The sequence below is a fragment of the Peromyscus maniculatus genome, chromosome 2 (genome assembly GCF_049852395.1).
Source record: "Peromyscus maniculatus bairdii isolate BWxNUB_F1_BW_parent chromosome 2, HU_Pman_BW_mat_3.1, whole genome shotgun sequence".
In the NCBI taxonomy this organism is placed as follows: Eukaryota; Metazoa; Chordata; class Mammalia; order Rodentia; family Cricetidae; genus Peromyscus; species Peromyscus maniculatus.
In genome coordinates, this window is record NC_134853.1 from 22,907,351 (window position 1) to 22,931,572 (window position 24,222).

Here is a 24,222-nt window from a genome sequence, read left to right on the forward strand (position 1 = left end):
CTGTTTCGCACCACCTGCTGTCCCCATGGTTACACACCATATCACACATGATGCTTACTTTAACTGCTGCTTTCCTTTCATTCAAGTTTTAAATCATGTCCTCGATTTTGGAGAATACCTACTGTGATCACCTATGATTACAGTGCTGTTTCCATATCTGGCTGTCACCCGAGTCATTAAAATAACTGCCACTGAATCCAACAGTCGCAGAGACGAAATAAAATGCACATCTTCTTTTTGTTCTGCTGCAGTCAGTTAAAATATGAGAGTCCAATTTCGTTCTTGACCCTAACTGGCTTAAAAGTCCATTAAGTTGTGAATTTGATATGATCTATTGGGAAACATTTAGTGATATTTATGATCAAAATGTTATGAAATCAGATATGCAGCTTGACGGATATGTATGGAATTATTTAAGGGAAATTAATATGATGATATTTTAAATTGAAAGATTCAAGAATATTCACAGATTTATAGGAAACATGTTATCTTTCTTCCAAAATTATACAATCTGGAGCCTTCACTCATTCATCCATATTTAGCATTTATTTATCATAGTCATGGAACTAAGACTATAGAAATAAACAACAATATCTCACCCTCAAATATTTTACTTTTTGGTGGAGAGAAAGATGATGTATGCATTTACAGAAGCATAGTATATAGGTGATCACAAATGCTGTGATGAAAAACAAGACAGAAGGAGGAAGAAAATGAGCTACTGCTGCTTTTTTTCAAACAGTGGTCAGAGAAGGCTCTTTCAACAAGATAGCATTTTAGCAGACTTTGAAAGAAGCAAGACATCTCAGGAAGACTGTTCTAATGTGACTGTCAGAGAGAGAGGACAGGAGAGAAGGGAGCCTAGGATAGAGAAACAGTGATGGTTGAGAGTTGATAGGCAGATAACATGGATCTCTGGGGAACATCATAAATACTTCAGATTTTACTCAGCATGAGATGAGAGGTCACTAGAGAATCCAGAGTGAAAAAGAATGACTTGCAGATTTTCATTCTGACAGGCCTATCCAGCTATACTCTGTTAAACATAGCCTGGACAAGGGTGAAATGAAAAGTGAAAGCTAGAAGACCAGTTACTAGGTTACAGCAACAACTGTGTGGCAGAGGATAGGCGAGGGAATATTATCGATAAATCTGAAGAGCACGTACTAAATTATGGATCTATCCCAAAGAAATAACATAGTTTGGCTATAGAGTATTAAAGAAAGAGTATGATGAATTTTTGGCCTGACCAAATGGCTGAATAAAGATGCCTTCTACTGAGATGAGAAATTCCATAGAAAGAATAGGTTTGGAAGAGCTAAGAAAAATTAAGATTGGTTTTGGACATGCTCATTTTGATATGTCTGATAGACAGCAAAGTGAAGACAGCACATAGCCAGCTGATAATTCAGCAGTGTTCTGGCCAGGGAGCCATAGAAATGTGACTGTCCTCATGTGTCAGTGTTTCTTAATGACAGTGGACTGCATTAAACCATATACTGAGAAAATACATGACTAATAAAGAAAGTAAGAAGCCTCTTCCAAGGCTCAGAGAGAATTAGAGTGGGTGGAAAGAATGTCAGGTGTTTCACCTCAAGAAGTGGGCCTTAGACAATACAATAAGCAAGTAGCTGGTTGCTCTCATAACCTTCGTATGTGGCCAGAGCACTGGTGGGCATTACTTGTCCAGCCACTCATTGTTGTAGCTTGCATGGTCCAGAGCTGGGTGAGACTGATGACTGTCTTTCTCCTTTGCAGCACCTTGGCACCATGAAATCAAGCCAGGGGAGATGAAGCCCCCATGTCAGTACCAGATTAATTTGGTTATGTTCTATGACTCAAGTATGTTGTGTCTTCAACAAATAGGGTCTTATTGTCAAGTTCTGGATGGTAACTAAGAGCACTGAAAATAGCCCCTAATATTGGGGGTTTATGGGACCTCATTGGCCAAAACCTCACAAAGAAGTAGCCTATTCCTGGTATTGGGGTTTTAAATTCAAAATGTGTATTTTTAATGATCCATACAAGAGGTTTGACAATACATATTTGGCATAGTAGATGATCAGTTTCCACTTGTGTTTTGTATAAGCTCTAAATAACTATGCATTGTATTTGATTGCTGGCTTCTCTACTGCCCTTTGAATCCAAGTTATTAATTTTATTGTTCAATATATTATATAGTTTCTTATTTTGAAATATAAACTATTATTCCTAAGTAAGGACAAGTACTTTATAATCACTCATTCTAGGATAGTGGAATTGCCAGCTTTATTTTGTAGTTGATAGAATTTTATATGCTTTCTCTCATCTAATGTCTGATAGAACAGTATAAGCTTAAAATATGCAGGTTAAAAATTCCATTTTGAGTGTTTACAATTTTTTTTTTTGGTTTTACAAGACAGGGTTTCTCTGTGTAGCTTTGTGCCTTTCCTGGATCTCACTCTGTATCCCAGGCTGGCCTCGATCTCACAAAGATCTGCCTGCCTCCCGAGTGCTGGGATTAAAGGCATGTGCCACCACCGCCCGGCCTACCAAAAATATTTTAACATAAAGATTAAATTAAGGAAACTTAAAATTAATCAACTTCTCAATACTTCTAGATGTCAATCACTCTTATTTAGGTTATATCACATTTAAAATATAATTTAATTTTTTAGGGCTGTTTTATGCTCACAGCAAGCCTGAGCTGCAAGTATCACTGCTTTGTCTATGTTCTCCCCTTAGGCATAACCTCCTCATCACCACTGACAACTCCCAGCAGAGTGCTGTGTTCCTGATAACTGATGAACACGCACTGACATACCATTATCATCCAAATTCCCTAAGTCATAGTCAAAGGCAAGGGACAGCTTGGAGATCATGAGGCAACTGTTTTCTGTGCTTTCATAATTTCTGAAAATTATGTCTCTCCACTTCTGAACTTTGCCCTTTATGGGGATTTTAAATTCATTTCCTGTTTGAGTCCCAATTATTTGAGTTTGTGTCTTTACTTGTCAGGTGATTTTTAAAAATTTCTTTGAGGTACATATGTTAAAACCTTCTTTATTGTCTCTACACATTTGATTGATTTAATACCTGTTTTAATACTTTTAATACTCTTAGTATTTTTTAAGGGAATAAGAGATAGTTTGTTCTGTAGCTGTTTTGAATGGCCATGGCCCAGAAACACAGATGTAGGGTTCTCCAAATTCCATGTTCCAACATGGAAAAAGTTGCATAAAGTTTTTATAGTTTTACAGAACAAAGTCAGTCCCAAATCAAGGTAAGTTTAAAATGCATCAGAGAGGCAGGTACAGTAAGACAGCAGAAGCTTTCATAGAGTCTCAGGATGCTATTTTTACGGCATTCTTAACTTTTGGATTGGTAGAAGTGAGTTGTCTGCTAAGTTAATAGATTCCACTAGTCACATGACATTAGTCCACACACAGAGGTGGGTAATGAAGGGCTGCTCTGCAGTGCTAGAACTAGCCTGAGACAAGGTAATTAATTAGGCTATGGACTTGCAACATTCCAGCATCTCCATGGTACTGCCATTCTAATTAGTCTTCAAGACACAGGTTCTTTTCAGGTGCTTTCATTCACAGTTCTTGTTGGCCAAGCTTTGCTTTATCTTTGAAAAACAGTTTCCCCAGGTATACAATTTCAGCTTGACAGTTACTTCTGGGATCTGGACCATGCTGTTCTCCCGTCTGCTAGTGAGAGTCCATTGTTTTTGTTGAGAATCAAATACCTGTTTATTTCAATTTTATACTTACTTCCTGGCTAGCTTAAAGATCTTATTTTTGTCTTTTGTACTTTCAAGTTTCACTAGAATACATTTAAGGTAAGTTCATTTTCATTGATTTGCATTTATTTGAGGATCTAAGTCTCATTGTTCGTTTCATCAAGTGGGTTATCTCTTTTCTGTTATGGCATTTGTCTTCTGAAATTCTGATTATACATGTGTTGTGTCTTCTCTCATTGTGCTCTGTGTTTCAGATCCAGCATCCATCATGGATCCTTCAGCTGTGTAATTTCTCTTGTTACCAGTTTGCTGACTGTGTTTTTCGTTATAGAAATCATGCTGTACTCTTTCATGAAAATAAGTGTACTTATTAGTTTTGTACTTCTGTTTTATTTTCAAGCATCTCTTGATTTCTTTAAATATGTTTAATGTATTTTATATGCTGCCTGATAATTTTATCATTTTCATTATCTATTGGGTTCTGTTTCTGGTGTCTTGTTTGCAGAAGTTTGTGTTGTTTATGTTCTTGTATGTGTGTTTGTACATGTGAGTGCAGTGCCCAGTGAGGTCAGAAGAGAGCATTGGATTCCCAGGGTTGAAGTTATGAGTTACCCATTGTGGGTCCAGTGTAAGAGAACTATGGGCTCTTAACTGCTAGCCACATTTCTAGCTCCCATTTAACAATTTTTTTTATTATGAATCACAATTTTCATTGTATTTTTTTTATCTGTGGGGATATTTTGAAAACTGTTTTCAAAGTTCGATTTTCTCCCCCAAAATGGAGACAATGTCTTCACATTCATTCACATTGCATAATTCTAAATGTATGTTTTTAATTGGACTAGAAATTTTGTAAGCTAGAGATATCAGGAATTTTTATTGTAGGCCTGTTTGAAAACTGACTCATAGCTTACACTCCCTAGAGAAGTGATTTTTTCCCCTTGTCATTTTCTTGACCCTCCGTGCCCATCTTTCCTTTTTTCCCTTTCTCATTTTGTCTAGTTCCATCTTGTCTCTTTTCCTCCCTTTTCCCTCAGAGTACCCCTCCTAACTTAGAGCTAGAACAAATGAAAGTTCTATTTTCACTTTGTGTTTTGGGGGATAGTTTTAACTTAGGACTGCAACTGATAGCACATCATTTTCTCAGTACTTCACACAAGACAAGCAAATGCATGGCTGTTTTCCCTATGTTTATTCATTTAATTAAAAAAATCACAGGCTTACAAGTCATTGAAGTAAAAATGTCAATTTTTTTTTGTAAACTTGATAGCTGACATTCCTTTCCTATTTCAACTATAAAGTCACATATGGGTCTTAATGCATCTTTCCTGCAGTGATTCTTGCTTTTGCTAGTTACAGAACAATAAACATCCGTGTTTATGAGTGCTGATGAGATTTTGAATTCTCCTCTCCTCTCATTGTTCCTGCTGTGAAATGATTGCCTAGTTTAGAGCCACCCAAATAGAGACTGATTGCTATTATGAACTGAGCAGGCTATTCATAGAAATAACCTTCCGTCTCAGCATCCTGGGCAGCAGGGAGAGCTGTATCCTCTACTGTGGAAGTCACTCTTGCAGTGCCCCACCCTGTCTCAGGCACTGAACCTTTTACTCACTCACTTGTTTGTCATTTAACCACTCAGCCCATCAGCCACTCAGCTCTCTCTCCTCTTTCAGATGTAGCTATTTGACATTTCCAGGCAAACACATCTTTTGCTTGGTATTCATTAGTGTCCATCAAACTGTATCTTTTTTATATTAAAAAATAAGAATGTTCTGAGATAGAATGCTAGAAACAGACCCTTCCCCCCTCTTGCTAATGGACAAAGGGCATCAGTGGGTCTTCCTAGGGCGAACCCTGTGTCTTTCAGAAGCTAAATGCTTCTCTGACAAGATAACAAATTGGTTGATTTTTATTTGAAGGAAGATTTACAGAGAATTTCTTTTCTCAGATGGACAATTCAGAAAATATTGTGAAAAGATTTTAAAAAAAGGAAAGAGATCTGAAAGTCACTTTAATATAAATGGATTCCAATCAGAAATCTGGACATGCAGTACCAAGATATCTTTAAAAAAATCTCTCCCTTGGCTGACACATATTTGAGATAAGTGTTATTACTCTCGATGGGAAAATAGTTTTAGGCTACCTTTAGAGTCATATGTAGGGCAAGTTAAAAGTGTCACAGAAATGTTCCTGCTTTATGAAATTGAAATCTATATAATAAACGTTTTCACTTCTTTTTGTGCTTAAATAAATAACAAAGTAGACATTGTGCTTAAATTCACATTCACATTTTTTATTCTTACAAAACAATATTTGAGGCCAAGGCACAAGGGATTATTTTGTTAACTGAGTGCTTAATTTTTTGAATTATTAACTTTGCAGTTCACTCTATGACAGAATGAAGATCATTAGTTTCAGTGCTCAAATGGATGCAAATTTATGTTTAAGAGTTTTTGAGTAAGCATTAGTTTAGCAAGAAAAGAAGAATGTGAAGTGGTGAGGAGATACTTATGTTAGAACCATAAAACCCAGCATCTGCATAGCTTCAGTTCTTTTATGTGTATAACAGGATAGAGATGGTGAGATAATTCACATCATATATCAACATGACAGGGCCCTGGTACCTTGATACACGGAAAAACATTACTGGTGTGTTTTAGATGAAAAGTACAAGTGTATTATAAAAGCAAGCAAAGCAGATTTCCTTGCCCAATGCCAGTGGGTCACAGAGCCAGCAGAAGGTCTCCAGAGCCTAACTTTTTTAGCTTGAATATTTGTCTTTTCCTGTCTTCACACAGGAAACTGAAAACTAACTTCTTTGAGTCTTGTGCTTGCTGCGTTTGGAGCAGAACTTCTCTGGTTCTCCCTTGGTCTAGAGCTTTATAGTTGGATTTCCTGGGTATCTGGTTGCTGACTATAAAGACTAGGCCTTTTCAGCCTCTATTATCTCATGAGACAATTCTTAATAATTTTTTCCATCTATGTGTACATGTTATTGGTTCCGTTCTGGAGAACTGTGACTGATGTGGGTGGCAGTGTCTATGCCCAAGTTTATCAGGATATTCTCCTCTGCCCATCTTCTGAGCACCACAGGAATCAATATGCAACCAGTAATATCACATTGCAATTTTTACAGGAAATTGCAAATCTCCATCATACTATATCCCCAAATACCTGTTAACTATTCCAGACCCAATAATCTCTTTTTGGCCCAAAGTTTAGGCTAGACAATAAAGTAAGTGTACTTCAAATAAGAATCTTACATTTAAATTTTTATTAATAATACTATTAATTTTTTTCCAAATACTATTAATAATACTATTTAATTTTTTTCCAAAATTAAAAATTGAGACAAGGACTAGTTATTCACATAGCTGTAATCAACTAAACCCTTAATTTTTTCAAGTATGGAGAAAATTTTAAGCTTGATATTGGTCAAAGTTAAAGATATTGCTTTTTATTCACTGCAAGTTACAAAAGAATTTGGATTCAATGGGAATATTGGGCAATAACATTTACCTTCAAAAGTTATTTTTGATGCCATATGCAAAACTCTGCTCTGTAGGATTCTAGCTAGGTAGCACTGGTTCACATGAGGTCACCACAGAGAACTTCTGTGATTCCCACATGGCATCACACCATTTCCTTTAGCTTTAATCCAACATGTCACCATAGATTCCAGTGTGCCCTTTAGTGCATGCTTTAGTCTTTCTTAATTTTGAGAAAAGATATTATGAACTGTCCCCCACCTGCAAGAGAGCAAAAGCATTTTGCTAGCTTGGGTGTCAAGAATTCCCAAATGCATTGCCTACACTGTGGAGAGAGATGTCAGGAAGACAGCAGAAAGTTAACTAGAGTTAGACTGTCTTCTCAGCCCAGAGTAGTTATGGTCAATAAGAGTCCAGGGAAGAGTAAAGCACACTGAGCCCAGTGAGGCCACAGTGCTTCCTCCAGAGCTTCATAAGTTGCTGGCCATGTCCACTGTTCCCATGGATGCTGAAAATGAGTAGGGACTGTTGGGTGTTTATACTTAATCCTCTCCTAGTGATGAGCTATACAACTGTGAAAACTGAGGAGTTCTGGAGAAAGAAGTCCAGTATACTTGGGTTCATTCACTGATTTATTTGATCAATATTTGTTGACTGTTTAATTTATGGCAACCATTGAGCTGGGTATTGGGGATATCATTCCTAGTTTCATGAAGCATACACTGGGGAAGAGGAGGAGGAGCCTCATGACGTCAGATAATCACATGAATAGCTGCAGAGCTATACACCATGGAAGAGTTCTTATAGAGGTGAGTACAACCTTTTGGAAGGTCAGGGAAAGCCTTCCAAAGAAGCAAGGATGTGATGGTACCCGAGGAATGGGAAAGGGTTTGTTAGGGCTAAACGAGCAGGAGAGAGTTGTACATGCAGAGGAAACAGCATGGATTCCACTTTAGCCCTTTGAGAAGCTGTTACCACAGTTTATTGCAAAAGCTTAACTATGTTAAAATAAATGCTAAAAAGGAAAGTTATTTCAGAGGTTAAGCTGCTGATTAAAGAAGAGTGTGTTGGTGGGAAGGAAGAGAAAGGACCACTCAGGAATTCAGTCTTCTGCAATGTAATTTTATCTGAGCTGACCCTGTTACCATAAGAAAATAATTAACCTTTCTGTGCCCTGGTTGCTTTTCTGCAGGGTGAAGATAATAGGGACCCACTAATAGCAATGAAAAGCCTCCTGTAAACATCAACAATTATATAACTAATATAAATATGTGTGTATTATGTTGTAAAATCTAACCCTTAACTCAGAATTTAGCATCTTTTCTCTGAAGAAATATTTTAGATTTTATTTTTGTCAAATATTGTTTTGTGTATGAGAGAAGGAGAGCTTGTGTTTATCTTCATGTACAGCCAAGCTTGTGCTCACTGACAATGTATTCTCTAACATGTACTGTTCATTCAACAGTACCCTGGATCCCAGATAATCATAAAGATTTCCACAAACAGTAGATGGTTTAACAAAGTCCACGGGCAATGAAGACAGAAGAAAAGCAGTGCAGAGTGGGATGAGGTGGGTGGGAAGAATAGATTATTTCAACTGCCTTTTAAATGACAATTCTTCTTGCCTGTTACAAAATGAGCTTATGTTTTTATTGTTTCATAAACCCATTGCAATTACCGTAACTGTAGCTAAGCAATTCAAATTGACTCAGCGGGCACATGACACCATGCCAAGCAGCTAAAAGAAGGCACCCCTAGCTTGTCCCCCCCCATCTCTGTGAATTCAAAGATTCACATTTAAATTGGTACCTCTTTGAGAAATATTTCAAGTCATTTTATGGGTAGTATTCATAAAACTATTCCTTCAGTGGCAGACAGATTGCCTGTTTCTGTAATTGTCTTTGGTTATCATGTTGTTCTTTCTCTAGCAAGGAAAATCATAATCCGTCTTCTGGAATATTTAAATGTTCACAGAATAAACATAGTGATTTTTTTCATGCACTTGGAAAATTATTTTTAAAACCTACATGTCTAGTAAATATGTGGGCTGTTTCCATGATGATAAGATGGCTCACACATGTGACTGCAGTGTTTGTGTGGGGGGTTGGGATACAGTCAAACGCCTGCCTGGACATTGGCTAGTAATCATGGATGGTCAATAAGGCAAAATGAACTGCTGGATGGAGTGAATTGTTCATTTCTTATCCAGGTTCCTGGCTAAGATTCTGATGTGGTTCACTTAACCTTTGGCTTAACTGAAGAGGGAAATAGAAACCCACTCTTTCCCTGCTGTCTGAACATCTCCAATCCATGCCATGTGCTTTATAAAGTTCTTACCTGACTGGTCTTTCTCTCCTAGTCCTGGTTTGTTCCATCTCCGACATTGTTCCAGTGGGTTCTGCTGGACACTCAGAGTCAGGATTTGTGGTAAAATCTCTGAGGGAATCTTCCTCAGTGATGTTGTCTATGGCAAATAAATTACATTAAACAGAAGAATTCATACCACTCTTGACACAGTTTTATCTGACAACATAATCTACAGAGATGCTGATTCTCCTCCAGAAAAAAATTTCCAAGAGGACTCCTCACACAGCAAGGCTAATCTGGAGATATTGTCAGGCCAATGAAAGGTATACTGAAAATTTGTTTATTACATGATAAAAATTTCAAATGGTATATGCCTTCTAATAATAACACAGCAGAGAATGAGCTCTCAGCACCCAAAAGGCATTGTTGGTTTGTTGCAGTATTCATGATTCATGACTAAAATTAATGCATGATAGATTCATTAAAGTGAAAAAGGCAGACATTTTATATCCTTGGCATTAGTTTAGAATTCATACTCTAATTTATATGAAATAAAATTTCTAAATTTGTAGCTTTGGAATTCTTTCTATAGAAATAATACCAACTAGTATATAATAGCTCTAATTTCAGTTCAGAAATAATTTTTCTATCAGATCTACAAATATAATTTCTAATTAAAATTAAGAGTTGTTATTTCCTCAGAGAATAATCAACTCATTGGTAAATACCTGAATCATAGAGATTTGAAAGAAAGTAAATAGTTGAATATTAAAAGAAGTTATAAAATGTAAAAAGATGAATAAAAACCACATTAGAGTGGTTATTTGTAGCAGGAATCTTAAAAGTTCTTATTAATAAAATCAAACCCGAGGCGAGTTATTGGGGTCAATGCTGGTAGATCAGAGAGACAGAACAAGCCACAGCTATCTCACCTTGCCAATTCCTTAGCTGGTCTTGTCTCCTCAGACTGGAGGCCTCTGAGTCCTCATCCGGAATGGGTCTCAGCTGAATTACTGCTCAAAAGCCTGAATGCTTAACCAGCCAAAATCTTCTAGTTTCTGGTCCTCACGCCTTATATATCTTTCTGCTTTCTACCACCACTCCCTGGGATTAAAGGCTGGCTTTCTGGGATTAAAGGCGTGAGTCACCATGCCTGGCTATTTCCAATGTGGCCTTGAACTCACAGAGATCCAGAGGGATTTCTGTCTCTGGAATGCTAGGATTAAAGGCGTGTGCTATCACTGCCTAACTAGTGGCTTGTCTGTTCTCTGACCCCAGGTAAGTTTATTAAGGTACACAATATTTTGGGGAACACAATACCACCACAGTTATTCATCATGCACAGTGTCTAATTTATTTTAAGCAGATGTACTGTACTTGGGAAATTGTAAACAAGACCTAATCATCAGTACTATTGTACTGCAATGGATCAGGTGGTGAGGGGGAGGGAAGATAGGCTTGAGGGACATGTAATCAGACTTTTCTTGGTCTGCCAGCTCTCAAAATAATGATTTGGAGACTTATTGTTAATTATGAAACCTTGGTCTTTAGCTTAGGCTTGTTCCCAGCTAGCTCTTATAATTTAAATTAACCTGTTTTTATTAATCTATCTTCTGCCATGTGGCTTGTTACTTTTCCTCCATAATGTATGTCTGCCTCTTTCCATGCCTCTCTGGCATCTCCTGTGTCCCAGATTTATCCGAGTCCATTTCTCTCCCTGGAAGTCCCACCTATTCTTTTCTGCCTAGCTATTGGTCATTCAGTTCTTTATTAAACCAATCCAGAATGTGCTGGCAAAGACACATCTTCACAGTGTACAAAAAGGTTATCCCACATCAGGGAGATAATGTAGGGAGACAGCTATAATTAAGGGGCATTTGAGGGGTGTATGGAAATCTAGTGCAGCAGAAGCCTACTGAAATTAGGAAGGTAATCCTAAGAAACTGTACAAATAATGGGGGAGATAGAGTCCCAGTTGGGCCATCTTGTCACCTAACGAAGCTTCTAGTACCAGGTCTGTGCTACATCCAATTGAGTTGTCAACCAAAGAGGTCCCATGGAAATCCCAAACAAACCCACACTGTTGCCAAGATAATAGGTTGCTCTCCACAAACTGACAGCATGGCTCTATTGCTGAAGACAATACCTACACAAGTCATTGAACATGCAGGGAGAGCTGGTTTTTATATAGAACCTTCACCCCTACATCCTAGTGTCTTTGGTACAGGAAGGTACCATGTAGGCTGCCAAAAGAGAAATGTAAACACTAACTTAGTCACAAGCCCTTTGGTCTACATTGCCATTATCCCTGAAAGATATGCTAGGGCAATGGTGGCACAAAGCTTGTAGGGGTAACCAACCAACATCTGCTTTGACTTAAGACCCACTCCATGAGATGGAATCCATACCCCAAACTGCTTAGGTGACCAAGAACCAGAGACTAGATAGCCCACAGATATAAAGTAAAACCAAATACTACTGATCTTAAAAAGCAGTAGTGATAAATGATATTCTGCTATAATCATAGATTAGTGCCTTATTCAGCCATCAGCCATCATCAGAGAAGCTTCTTCCTGCATCTGATGGCAACAAATACAGGCACCTACATACAGATAATATGGAGAGAAGAGAGGGGGAAAGAGAGATATATCTTGGAATACACAGCTCTAAATGAGTTATCTGCCTCAAATCCCACCCCCCTGCACCCAGAGCTCAGGGAACCTTTTGGAAGAGGAGGTAGAAAGAGTCTAAGAGCCAGAAGGGATGGAAGACACCAAAAAAACAAGGCTCTCTAAATCAGCATGAACAAAGTTCATATCAATTCACAGAAACTGAAGAAGCAAGCACAGGATCTGCACAGGTCTTTACCAGGTCTTATTACATTTTACTTTGTCATGTTTTATTAGCTCTTAGAAGCCTGTTCTTTTCTAATGAGAGACAGAAAGGGAGTGGATCATATGGTGATATTTTATTTGTGCTGAAATGTGATTATATTTGTATGTTAATAAATGAAAGTTCCTGGGGGTCAGAGCTACTAGCAAGCCATTTAGCAGAAGTCTGGCAGAGGTAGCACATGCCCTTAATCCTGATCACATGGCAGGCAGATCTCTGTGTGTTCAAGGATACAGTCAGAATGGAGACACATGCCTTTAATCTCAGTACCAACCATAGAGACCTGGAGGTCTGTATAGAGAGGCAGTGATGAGGAGGTCATGTGGTTGGGTTTACAACCAATGAAAAGGCAGAACAGAAAGTCAATAAAAAGACAGACACACAGGAAGTAGATCTTTTTCTGAGGGCAAGGACAACAGTGACAGCGAGGTGTAAGAAGGCAGTCTTGGTCTTAGCTCTTAGCTGCTTCTCTGACCTCTTGGGCTTTTAACCCTGCATTTAACTCTGTGTTTCTTATTTAATAAAACCATTCAGAATTACATCTACAGGATCGTGTTGGGAGTGGATATGGGGAAGAACTGGGAGGAGTAGAGGTAGGGGAAATTGTAATCATGATATTGCTGTGGTATTATTCTCATTGTTAATAGTAAAGCTGATATCAGGGCAGAAAGAGATTGAGCAAGATAGCTGGACACAGGGAGAATGCTGGGATAGAAGATGGGTGGAGTCAGAGCAGTCATGGTTGACAACAACCAGCCTCTGAGCAAGCAGAATGTGTAGAAAATGATGTAACAAGCCACAAGCCATGTGGCCGAATGTAGATGAATAGAAATGGGTAAATTTAAATGTAAGAACTAGCTGATAATAAGCCTGAGCTATTGGTCAAGTATTTATATTCATACATAAGCCTCTGTGTGTTTATTTGGGTCCAGGCATTCTAGATAGGAAAACATCTGTTTACAAGGTATATTATATGAGAAAAGGATGTATTTTCAATAAAAGGTAAAACAAATAAAAAAGTATAAACCTACTTAATATTGGAAATTTAGATGTATAAAATTGATAAATCAGGAGTGATCACATTGTAAAAATTTTCTTTGTATAAGACCTTTAACATAAAATTTTCAATTTCTTGAAATCTTACAATGAAATAAGCCTTCAGGAATACGTTGCAAGAATAACAATTGAGTCGTTGCCTACTATTTCTAAAAAGTTTGTGGCTAAGATAGCTTGAGTTCATGACTTTCCCAGGGGCCTACTTTTATCCTGGATTTATAGTACTTTTCTACAAGATAGAAAACGCTGTACTACATATATTCTCATTATGTTTAAAAGGACTCCCCAAGTGTTTACACTATTTAGAGTGCTAAAGAGCACCAGTGTAGTTACAACAGTAAAGTCTATGTAAGGACCATCTTCTAAAAGAAATACTCAAATGTGTTTGAATTCTTCCCTCAAATTGCAATGCAACATATTCTCTGTCCTGGCACATGCATATGGAGCATTAATTAGTTCATCAGTAGCCAATAGCTTTCATATTGAAAGAACAAAACTTTCAGTGGTACTGAATTATGTTTGATAGACACACAGGAGAAGGATCTGTGCTCCCTCTGTGTTTGTGTCAAGATATGTTTTGTTTTACCATTTTTCTCTATTCAACAAAAGAATTATTTTTTCCTCATACCTCCAACCTCATGGCATATAATTCTAGTTACCTAAAAATGTGGTAGCCTATACTTTCTCATATCTATATACACTGACACAATTACAATTACTATATATTTCAAAGTAGAGTTCTTAGTCTCCATCAGTGGATTCTAGTGCATTTATGGATCTGGAGACTGAACACACACACACACACACACACACACACACACACACAGAGAGAGAGAGAGAGAGAGAGAGAGAGAGAGAGAGAGAGAGAGAGAGAGAGAGAGAGAGAGAGAGAGACCTAGAATGGGCTTCTCATAAATGTCTGGATGAAATAGTGGTTATGGATCATTGTGTTCATATATCTTTGTGAGAGACCTCTTTTAAAAGGAAAACAAAAAAAAACATTTAAAATAGAGCATGAAATATGACCTTTAAAAGTTGTGAATATTTAGGCCTGGTAGAATCTGTAAAACAGTGTGAATATTATTGACTATTTCTTTCCTAATTAAGGATTTATTTTTATTATGTGTATGTGTCTTTGTGAGCATATGCCACAAGTGTAAGGGTGCCTATGAAGGCAGGATAGGGCTTTGGATCCCTTGGAGCTAAAGTTACAGATGGTTATGGGTCTTACCTGTGTGTTGGGAATTGAACTTGCATCCTCTGAAAGAGCAGCAAGCATTCTTAACCACTAAGCCATCTCTTTTGCTGCTAACTCTTTCTTACAAAGCCACATAAATATCTACTGTACCACATACATTTATAACACATGTACATCTGCATTATGGCTTTATGCTAGTCATAATACTATGATTGCTCTTTTCTTTCACCAAGATCTCTATCAGCAGCACATTTTGAATTGCTCGTCAGTGGATTCTAACACCTTGGCGTATCTTCCATGGCCATTACCACACCCTTCTAAAGTGACACAGATTCTGTGGCAATTCTAAGAGATTTAGGAATTAACTAAAGCCTATTTCAACTTGCAGATAGACCATTAGTTATGAAACAAGTACTTCATAGTTTGTTGGTGAAGATGAGAAGTCAGTTTTGCCTGTTCTTGAACTCTAAGTGGAACAACTTAAACAAAACAAAATAAGAGGATTAAAACAAAAGGATACTCATCAACTGTGGTTCAGTGAATGTCTTTTTATCCACATAGCAAGTTGCTTGTGAGAACAGATGGTCAGAGTTTTTACATCATCTTCATGAAAGAGAAATATAAAATATAAGGGAAATCTTGTTTTCAGATCTAGGAGAAGTTTGTCAGCTGCACAGTGAGCTGGTCCTCAGTTCACACATGGACAGCAGGGTCATATGGATAGTGCAAGTCCTCCTGTTGTTTGAATATGACATCACTATTGCCAGATCTCATTAGTGTAGTTTCTCAAGTTCTGACCCAGAATTCATGTCCATAGCAGATACTGATACTTGGAATTAAAGTGATGTGATATGGTTGTCTTTGATGAATGTGTAAAAATTATTGCTATTGAGTTTACCCTCCACACACCTCTCTCCAAACTGACAGCATGTCACGCTGGGCTTGTGTAATATACTTCCAGTTTGCCTGGGCCTGATACAGCAGTGCATCATGGAGATTGAGCAGGTATGAAACATCTGCCTGTCTTTAAGTCAAGAAGTAAATGATGTGAAGCACATTAACATTTTGCATTTTGTCAGTAGCACCAACTAGATGCTAGAAGAGGAAGGATTCAAGGGAAACCTACTTTAGAATAAGATTTCAGTGAGAAAACTACTCAACTGGTTCTTTTCTTTTGGATGCATATGAAAACAGAAAATTCAAAAAGCTTTCATTGTCGAAGGCTTATCATAGGAGATGATTTCTTTTAGTTGAATTTCTAATTATAGGATACCAAGTACATTGTAGGTTCTATCTCAAAGATAAATCTTTCATTGAGACACCAGAATAGGGTCTGGAGAGATGGCTTAGAAGTCAAGAGTGCTTGCTGCTCTTGCAGAAGACTTAAGTTTTGTGCCTAGCATCCATGTCAGGAGTCTACTAACTTCCTGTCATCCTAGCTGCTGGCTGAAATGTGGCAGTGAAGGGCATCGATTTATTCTGCCTTGTACGGTTCTGTTCCGCCATCTTTCTTTCCAGTTTCGTGAGTCCACTTTTTAAAAGCATCCTCCCCAAAGACTTTCCTTTGGCTGTGTCAGAGCTACAGCAGGCTCTGCTGACTCCTTGTCCACAGCCCCAACACCCCTTGGAGCCTCTTAGACTTCTTAGAGCTCCTCAGCAGGAGCTGCTGGCTGCTGTCGTGTTTGTTTTCTCTGAAGTTTTGATATTTCTATTAGATGCATGAATGATATTTTTACTCAGTGAATGGCCATTTAGGATTACTGTAATGATAAGAAATGCATAATTAGTGTCTGTCTTATGGCAGCCATGGTTATGCATTTTACTCACCATGTGGCTAATTCATAGATGCTCAACTGCATCAATTCTTAGAATAATTTCTCACCATTCTTAAAATTGTATTACATATCTGTGATTTGTCAACTGACAGGAAAGAAGATGGCAAACATGACAACAATGTAATTTATCCTAAAGTATTATTCTCAAGAGGACAAAAGAACCGTGTCTGATATTCATATACGCACAAGCAAAATACAAAATTTAGAGGAGGTTACCTTGAAAACCCAAAGGCTCCAGCCTTGGTAAGAATACTGGAAATCAGCCCATTTAGAGCATGTTTAAAGAAATGTAGTTAAAATCTAAGGTAACAGTGGGTAAAGTGTCTGCTGCCCAAGTGTGAGGACCTGAGTTTATATCTCCAGCATTCAACTGAAAGCTAGGCATGAAGTTTGTGTCTGTAGTCAAAGATCTAGAGTGCTGTGGGGCTGGAGCAGCAACCACAACTTCTAGCACACACACACACACACACACACACACACACACACACACACACACACACACGACTGCAGCACACACGTGTCCCCCAATATGGAGATGTGTGTGTGTATGTGTGTGTGTGTGTGTGTGTGTGTGAATCGCTCATATATATGAATGATCTAAGAGTCATTGTGAATTCATTGAGATGTTTTTATAAAGAGATAAATATAGACTCAACTCTTATGGAGACAAAATATGTATCTTTCCATGGATTTACAAAGCATTCTAGCAACTATTCTGTTGCTTTGGGAGGCAGTGTGCCTCCTGGGCTGGAGATATTCAGGAGGAAGTTAGACACTATGCTATAGAAAGTAACGTGGGGCAGAGTTCTTATATCCCTGCTTAATCTTAAAGTGATATAAAGACTTGAAGAGATATTTGAGTTTTTTTAAACTATGGAATATATTGTCTCAAATACAAAAAGGAACAAATCCAGCATAAAGTGTGTGACTCTATCTAAGGAGGCTCTGGTAATGTAAGGATCATGGGGTCTTGTCTCAATGCCACACTTGGTTTTCAGGGCCTTTTTCTTGCAATTAATTCATCTAGAAAACATATTTTATGAGCAGATATTAAGGAATTTTGTGCGTTACTAGCACCAGGTATTGAACAAGGAGCTCTAATCCTTATATCATGAATTCTCTGGCTGATGCTGGGGAAGTCATTTTTTCTGTAGCAGTTTCTTCATCCATAAAATGAGAAATATTTTTGTCTTGGGGATTTCTGTGAGGATTAGATAAAGACTCCATTTGAGAAAAATTCAATATAAACACAAAGTGTTCCTCCAGTCAGACTGGATAATTGCCTTTAAAAAAAAAGTTTATATTAACTTTTTCAGGTCTGCTCAGCAGTTTTATATGTGGATCATACACGAGCTTCCATTTACTTAATACTGCCTCAGACTCAGGAAAACATAATGTAATTTCTTATGAGTCAGCTGCATTCCTTAGCAGAAAAAATACAAAAAGCAATTTAATTGAATTGCAAGCATATTTAAATCATGCAAAGCATAAAACATAGTGTGTAAAAGAAAAGTCATCATCTCTATGTTGGTTAGACTCTCTTAATTTATGAGATTAGTAGTAACAGTCATTATAAAGCAGAGTATGATCTTCTCTTGGATATTTCTTTTCTTTTCTTTTTTTTTATTTCATTAATTTTATTTTTTTATTTTTTATTTTTTTTTTATTTTACAACACCATTCAGTTTAACATAATAGCCACAGATTCCCCTGTTCTCCCCCTCTCGCCCCCTCCCCCTCCCCCCAGCCCACCCCCTATTCCCACCTCCTCCAGATCAAGGTCTCCCCCGAGGACCGGGATTGACCTGGTAGACTCAGTCCAGGCAGGTCCAGTCCCCCCCTCCCAGACTGAGCCAAGCGTCCCTGCATAAGTCCCAGGATTCAAACAGCCAACTCATGTAACGAGCCCAGGACCCGGCACCAACGCACAGCTGCCTCCCAAACAGATCAAGCCAAATGACTGTCTCACCCATTCAGAGGGCCTGATCCAGTTGGGGGCCCCTCAGCCTTTGGTTCATAGATCCTGTGCTTCCATTCATTTGGTTGTTTGTCCCTGTGCTTTATCCAACCTTGGCTTCAACAATTCTCGCTCATATAAACCCTCTTCTTTCTCACTAATTAGACTCCCAGTGCTCCACCAGGGGCCCAGCCGTGGATGTCTGCATCCAGATTCCTCAGTCCTTGGATGGGGTTTATGGCACAACTATCAGGGTGTCTGGCCATCCCATCACCAGAGTAGGTTAGTTCCTGCCGTCTCTCGAGCATTGCCAGCAGTCTTTTGCGGGGGTATCTTTGTGGATCTCCGTGGGCCTCCCTAGCTCTCTGCTTCCTCCCCTTCTCATGTGGTCTTCATTTACCATGGTCTCCTATTCCTTGTTCTCCCTCTCTTTTCTTGATCCAGCTAGGATCTCCCACTCTCTCTTGGATATTTCTAACAGGGTGTATTTTCTAAGCTTTGGTTCTCTTTCTTCAGTGAAACAGCTCTTTCTGCATCCCACGCAGGAATGCTCACTGATGGTGCACATAGCTGGAGACTTGACCTAAAGAGTGTGGCCTGTCCCCAGTCTGTTGGTGATACATGTGATGGTGTGAAGAAATTTGTGTTATCTTAAACTGAGAGGGTTCATACTGTAATTTGGACTTGGAGATAAGTACATGGAAATTAAAGACGTGCAGAGTGAATAAATAGGCAGAGGAAAATGCTGACTGGAAATAAAGCCAGGTTCACCGTGCGTGAGAGGCAAAGGTGCAGCTAGCGCTTAGTGCTGCCCCTCTGCTCCCTCTGTGTCTCCATAGTTCCAGTTATTCGTAAGTTTCTTATGGTGACCTCCCATCACTGAGATGCCCCGTGTCTTTGAAAATCAGAAGAATCATTCCTATTGATTTTTTACTATTTTCAGAATTTTCACATGCCAAGTTTATTGTTTCTCAATTAATTTGTCTATCATTGTATCTGATATCATTTTGAAAGCATAGTTTACTATATAACACTGGATTTTGCTTGGATGAAGCAGAGAAATACTGGGATAGTTTGAATAAAAGAGTCATAATTAAAACATACTCATATATTACTGTTTCATTGATGAATATAACTGATAGTTGTAGAGGTGGACACACTACTAAAATTATCCATAATGTCCTTCCTGGGTTCCAGGCAAAGTGATTGGTCTTACATAGAGAAGCTTTTCAGACTAGTGAATTTTAGTTCAGTCTGTTTATTTTAATATTACCCACAGGGAAAGTTAAATCATATGTGTTAATTATTACTGCCAAAACTGAAGACTGATTTCTTTCTCTTCTTAACATTTTTTCCTTTTATTGAAAATAGATTCATTTCTCACATACTATATCCTGATTATGGTTTTCCTTCCCTCAACTCCTCCCAGTTTGATTTCATCTTATTTTATTATTATCCATTAGAAGCCTGTTTGTCTTCTGAGAGACAGAAAGGGAGTGGATCTGGATTGGGGAGGAGGTGGCAAAAACCTGGGAAGCATGTAGAGAGGTGAAATCATAATCAGGATATGTTATGTGAGAAAAAAACAACAACAATTTTCAGTAAAGGGAAAAAAACCAAACCAAACCAAAATAAATATATTTCACAGAAAAACAAAACAAAGCGTCAGTCAGGGGAGGTATGATTAGCAGAGAGAAAGAGAAGAATAAGGAAGGGCCTGACTGAAACATTGCCAGACTCAGAATCTTGCCTGTAGATACCAGTTTTCCCTTGTATGACCAACAATGAGCACCTGCCAAGTGTTTGTTTAGAGCACACTGTATTATCTTTTGTACAAAATGGGGCAAGAGCTCAGAATTTTGTTTCAGTTATTTTAAAAAAATGAAAGGAAAGAAACACTTGAGCATTAAAAACAGCATTGGCTTTTGTTTTTTTCTTATAATTTCACATTTTGAGTTTATGTTGTGTGTGGGCATACACATATGAGTACACATTGCTCTTTCTCTGTTATTTCTTTAGTTTTGTTTGTTCATTTTGTTCATATTCTTTTTTATTTGTTTTTTCCTATTTGCCTGTTGGCAAGGGGTTGGAAGGGTGGGAAGGCAGATCTGGGAGTAGATGAGAGACAGGAAAACACAGTCAGAATATATTATATGCAAATAAGTTTATTTTCAGTGAAAAATAAAATTTAAAAGAGTAAATAAAAATAACCTTTTCCTCCCACTGCCAACTGCCTGCTGCACACCCACAAGCCTCTCTCGAGACCTGGCTCCGAACCTTCTTTGTTTTCTAGCCGCATTTGCAGAGTAAGTTGCAATTCCCTCTCCTATCCCATCTCCTAGAGTCCCCTGCCTCCTGTGGTCATCTCTACACCAACAAGCCTGACTTCAGAACCCTCAACTTATTCCTGAACCAACTGTGACTGGGGAGAAGCTCCTTTTTTCTTCCATCTTCCTCTCTGCCCATTGCCAGTTCTACACCCACAAGCCTTACTCCAGACCTATGGTTTGGGAGCCATCTTTGCCTGGTCAAATTAAACACCAACAGCTCACCCACCAGATTTATCTGCCCTAGCTCCAGCCACATAGCTCCTTCACTGGTCGAATCTAAGGCAGGACAGATTCTCTTGCCAGATGCACAATGAAAGAAAGACAGCATAGGCCAAATCATAAAAATGAAAGCAAAGTGAATGGCTAAGATAACGTGTTTTTCCATCAAACCCACTAGTTCTACAGAGCTGTTCTCTAACAAGAATTATCTACATGAATTCAAGAGAACAGAATTTAGAAGAACAATAATAATTTTTATCAAAGGAATTTAAAGGACACATGAACAAACACTTCATTGAACTCCAAGATGCTGACAATAAATGCTTTAATTATCTCCAAGAAAGTAAAAATATGGGCTGAATGAAATGACTAAGCTAATTTAGGATTTGAAGACTGAAATCAATGACATAGAAACATTGAAGAGAACACATTTGAAAGGAAGATGAATTTAAAGAAAACTGACTACCTCTATTAGGAAACTCAGAGGGAAGCTTGCAAGTAGAATGAACCAAGCATGAGACAGAATATCAGGCTATCAATGGATAAACAGAAGATCTAGACCAAATAAGCAAGGAATATGAAAATTTCAGAAAGCACAAGAAAGAAATATGCAGTAAAAGTGGGACACCATCAAAAGAACAAGTCTTCAAATTATATGTATAGATGAGGGGAAGGATCCAAGACAATAGCATAGACCATTGAAGAACAATTCCCTTAAATAAAGATATATTCATACACATACAGAATACTAAGTAGACAAGAACAGAAAAGAAACTCCCCAGAGGCTTAAAGCAGTTAAAATACTAAATATTCAAAACAAAGAAAAATATCGAAAGCTGCAAGAGAAAAAACAAGTCACACACAAGGGAAAATCCATCAGACTGACACCTGATTTCTCAGTGGAAACTTTATTAGTCAGGAGAGCCTAGAGTAATGCATTCCAAGTTCTAAAAGACCATGACTACCAACCTAGAGTACTGCTCCCAACAACACTATCTGCCATAATGAAAGAAAAAAAAAACTCCATGATGTAAATAGCCTAAAAAAGTTCAAATTAAAAAAAAAAATCCAGAAAACAAATCAACAACAACAAAACACTAAACATAGCACTGGAAGCAGTACTTTGAACTTAAGAGCACAGCCACACGACTCCATAAAGAAAATAAACCAAACTATAATTAATACAATTAGACCTGTATCTACTGCCCTACACAAAAATTAACTTTATATGCATCAGAAATTTCAATTTGAAATCTGAACTACTAAGACTGCTAGAAAAAAATAGGCAGCACTCCACAATAATTAAGTTTAGGAAAGGACTTTCTGAATAGGACTTTATTTGCCCAGGAGCTAAGGCCAACAATTGACAAATAGGGCCTCATAAAACTAAAAACACTTCTGTATAGCTAAGGAAGCAATCAGTTCAGTGAAGATGAGACTCACAAAATGTGAAGGATTTCTTAATACATATACAACTGTCAGAGGATTAATATTCAGAATATACAAAGATAATTTTAAAAAGTCAAGGAAACAAATACCCTAATTAAAAATTGGGATAGGGATCTAAAGAGAGAATTCATAATAGAAGAAATAGAAACATCTAAGAAATATGTCAAAAAGTGTTTATGATACTTAGCAATTAGGAAAATTCCAATTAAAACTCTGAGATTTCATCTCATCAGTTGGGATGGCGAAGATCAACAAAACAACTGACAAATGATGGTGGGTGTTAAGAGAGAGGAAGCCACATTTACTGTGGGTGGTAGAGCAAACTGTTGTCATCACTCTGGAAATCTGGAAATCTGGAGATTCCTCAAAAAACTAAAAATAAACCCAGTTATACTACTCCTACATATATTCCTAAGAGATTCAGCACCCCACAGATTCTGGCTCAGTAGGATTAATTGTGGCTTTTTTCACAATATCTAGGAAAAGGAAATGACCCAAATATCCTACAGATGTGAGTATATATCATGGAGTAACCATGGGAACAAGGAAAGCATAAAGGGACCATAGTGGTGGTCATGGTGGATGGATTGAGATGGGCATAGAAGGATACAGGTGATATGAAGGGGCAAAACAGAAGAACAGGGAGGAAGACAAAAGAGGTCAGTGTAGAAGGGGAAGGAGGGAGGAGAAAAAATAATACCAAGGTTGTTTGTTTAATACCTCAAGGAATCTTATTATTTTATATTTTACAAACATTAATAAAATTATGCTATTTGGGTTGACAATGCTCCCCACAAGATCTATAGACAAGCAAAATTTCCAGTACCAGGTGTGAGAAACGCCCTTTTGAGTGGATGGTCAGGGTAGTATAAAAGACTTCCAAAGCAATATAGACTATTACTGACACTCTTGGATGCCTCTCAGAGGTTGAAGGTAAGTCTCTATTGCTGAGGACACCACACCCAAGACTTGGGTTTAACCTGAAAGCCTGTTTTCTGCCTCTGGTTTCCATTAGTACATCCATAGAAAGTACTCTGCAAGCAGCCAAGAGAGGGAAACAATTAATAGTCCTACCAAGCTGTGACACATGAATCATTAAATGACCAGCATGGCAATATATTCTTAAAAGTTAAATAGTGGCACTCACATTTTGTTGATAACCAATAGCTGTCTAAGAGGACTTAAGGTCCACTTAACCGGAGAGAAATCATGCCTGGTTCTAGATACAAAGCCAGCTCCTAAGGGTAGTTAGGCCAAGGAACTTAAAAGAGAATGTAGTACTATCACTTTGATGAACCAGCATAATTCCCAGGTACATTCTAAATCTTATACTCACAGATAAGTGTAGCTATCACCTCTTATCAAGGAATCGTCTAGCTACAGCAGATGGAGACTACTACCGCAAACCACAATTGGACAAAATGCAAAGTTCATTGGATCTCAGGGAGTCCAGTATTAGTGGGTACTCTGCAGCACAGCCCTTGTATCTATGGTTCAAGGGAACATCGCAAAGGACAGAAAGGCTTTAAGGTCTATAACAGGAAGAAGTCTGCTGTGAGAGTGTTTCTCTTAGTAATGGCTGCATAAACAAGACCTGAATAGTGACAGTGTCAATAGACATGCTATCACAGAAGGGAGAAAATCTCACAGGATCCATCCCATAGGCAAAAACTACAGGCAACAGTGAACACTGAAGAAGAGAGAATTAGCCTCTTCAAAGTCATCTGCCCTGAAACCATATACACACAAAGAAGAAAAATGAACT

General features: G+C 38.0%; 1 protein-coding gene across 1 annotated transcript in view; it reads right to left on the reverse strand.

Moving 5' to 3' along the window:
* Cngb3 (cyclic nucleotide gated channel subunit beta 3) overlaps nucleotides 1-24,222 on the reverse strand; it is a 172,728-nt gene that overhangs the window by 138,070 nt on the left and 10,436 nt on the right. Inside the window, 1 exon segment of the mRNA XM_006983287.4 lies at nucleotides 9,553-9,679. Within this exon segment, the coding sequence (XP_006983349.4) occupies nucleotides 9,553-9,679 (127 nt within the window).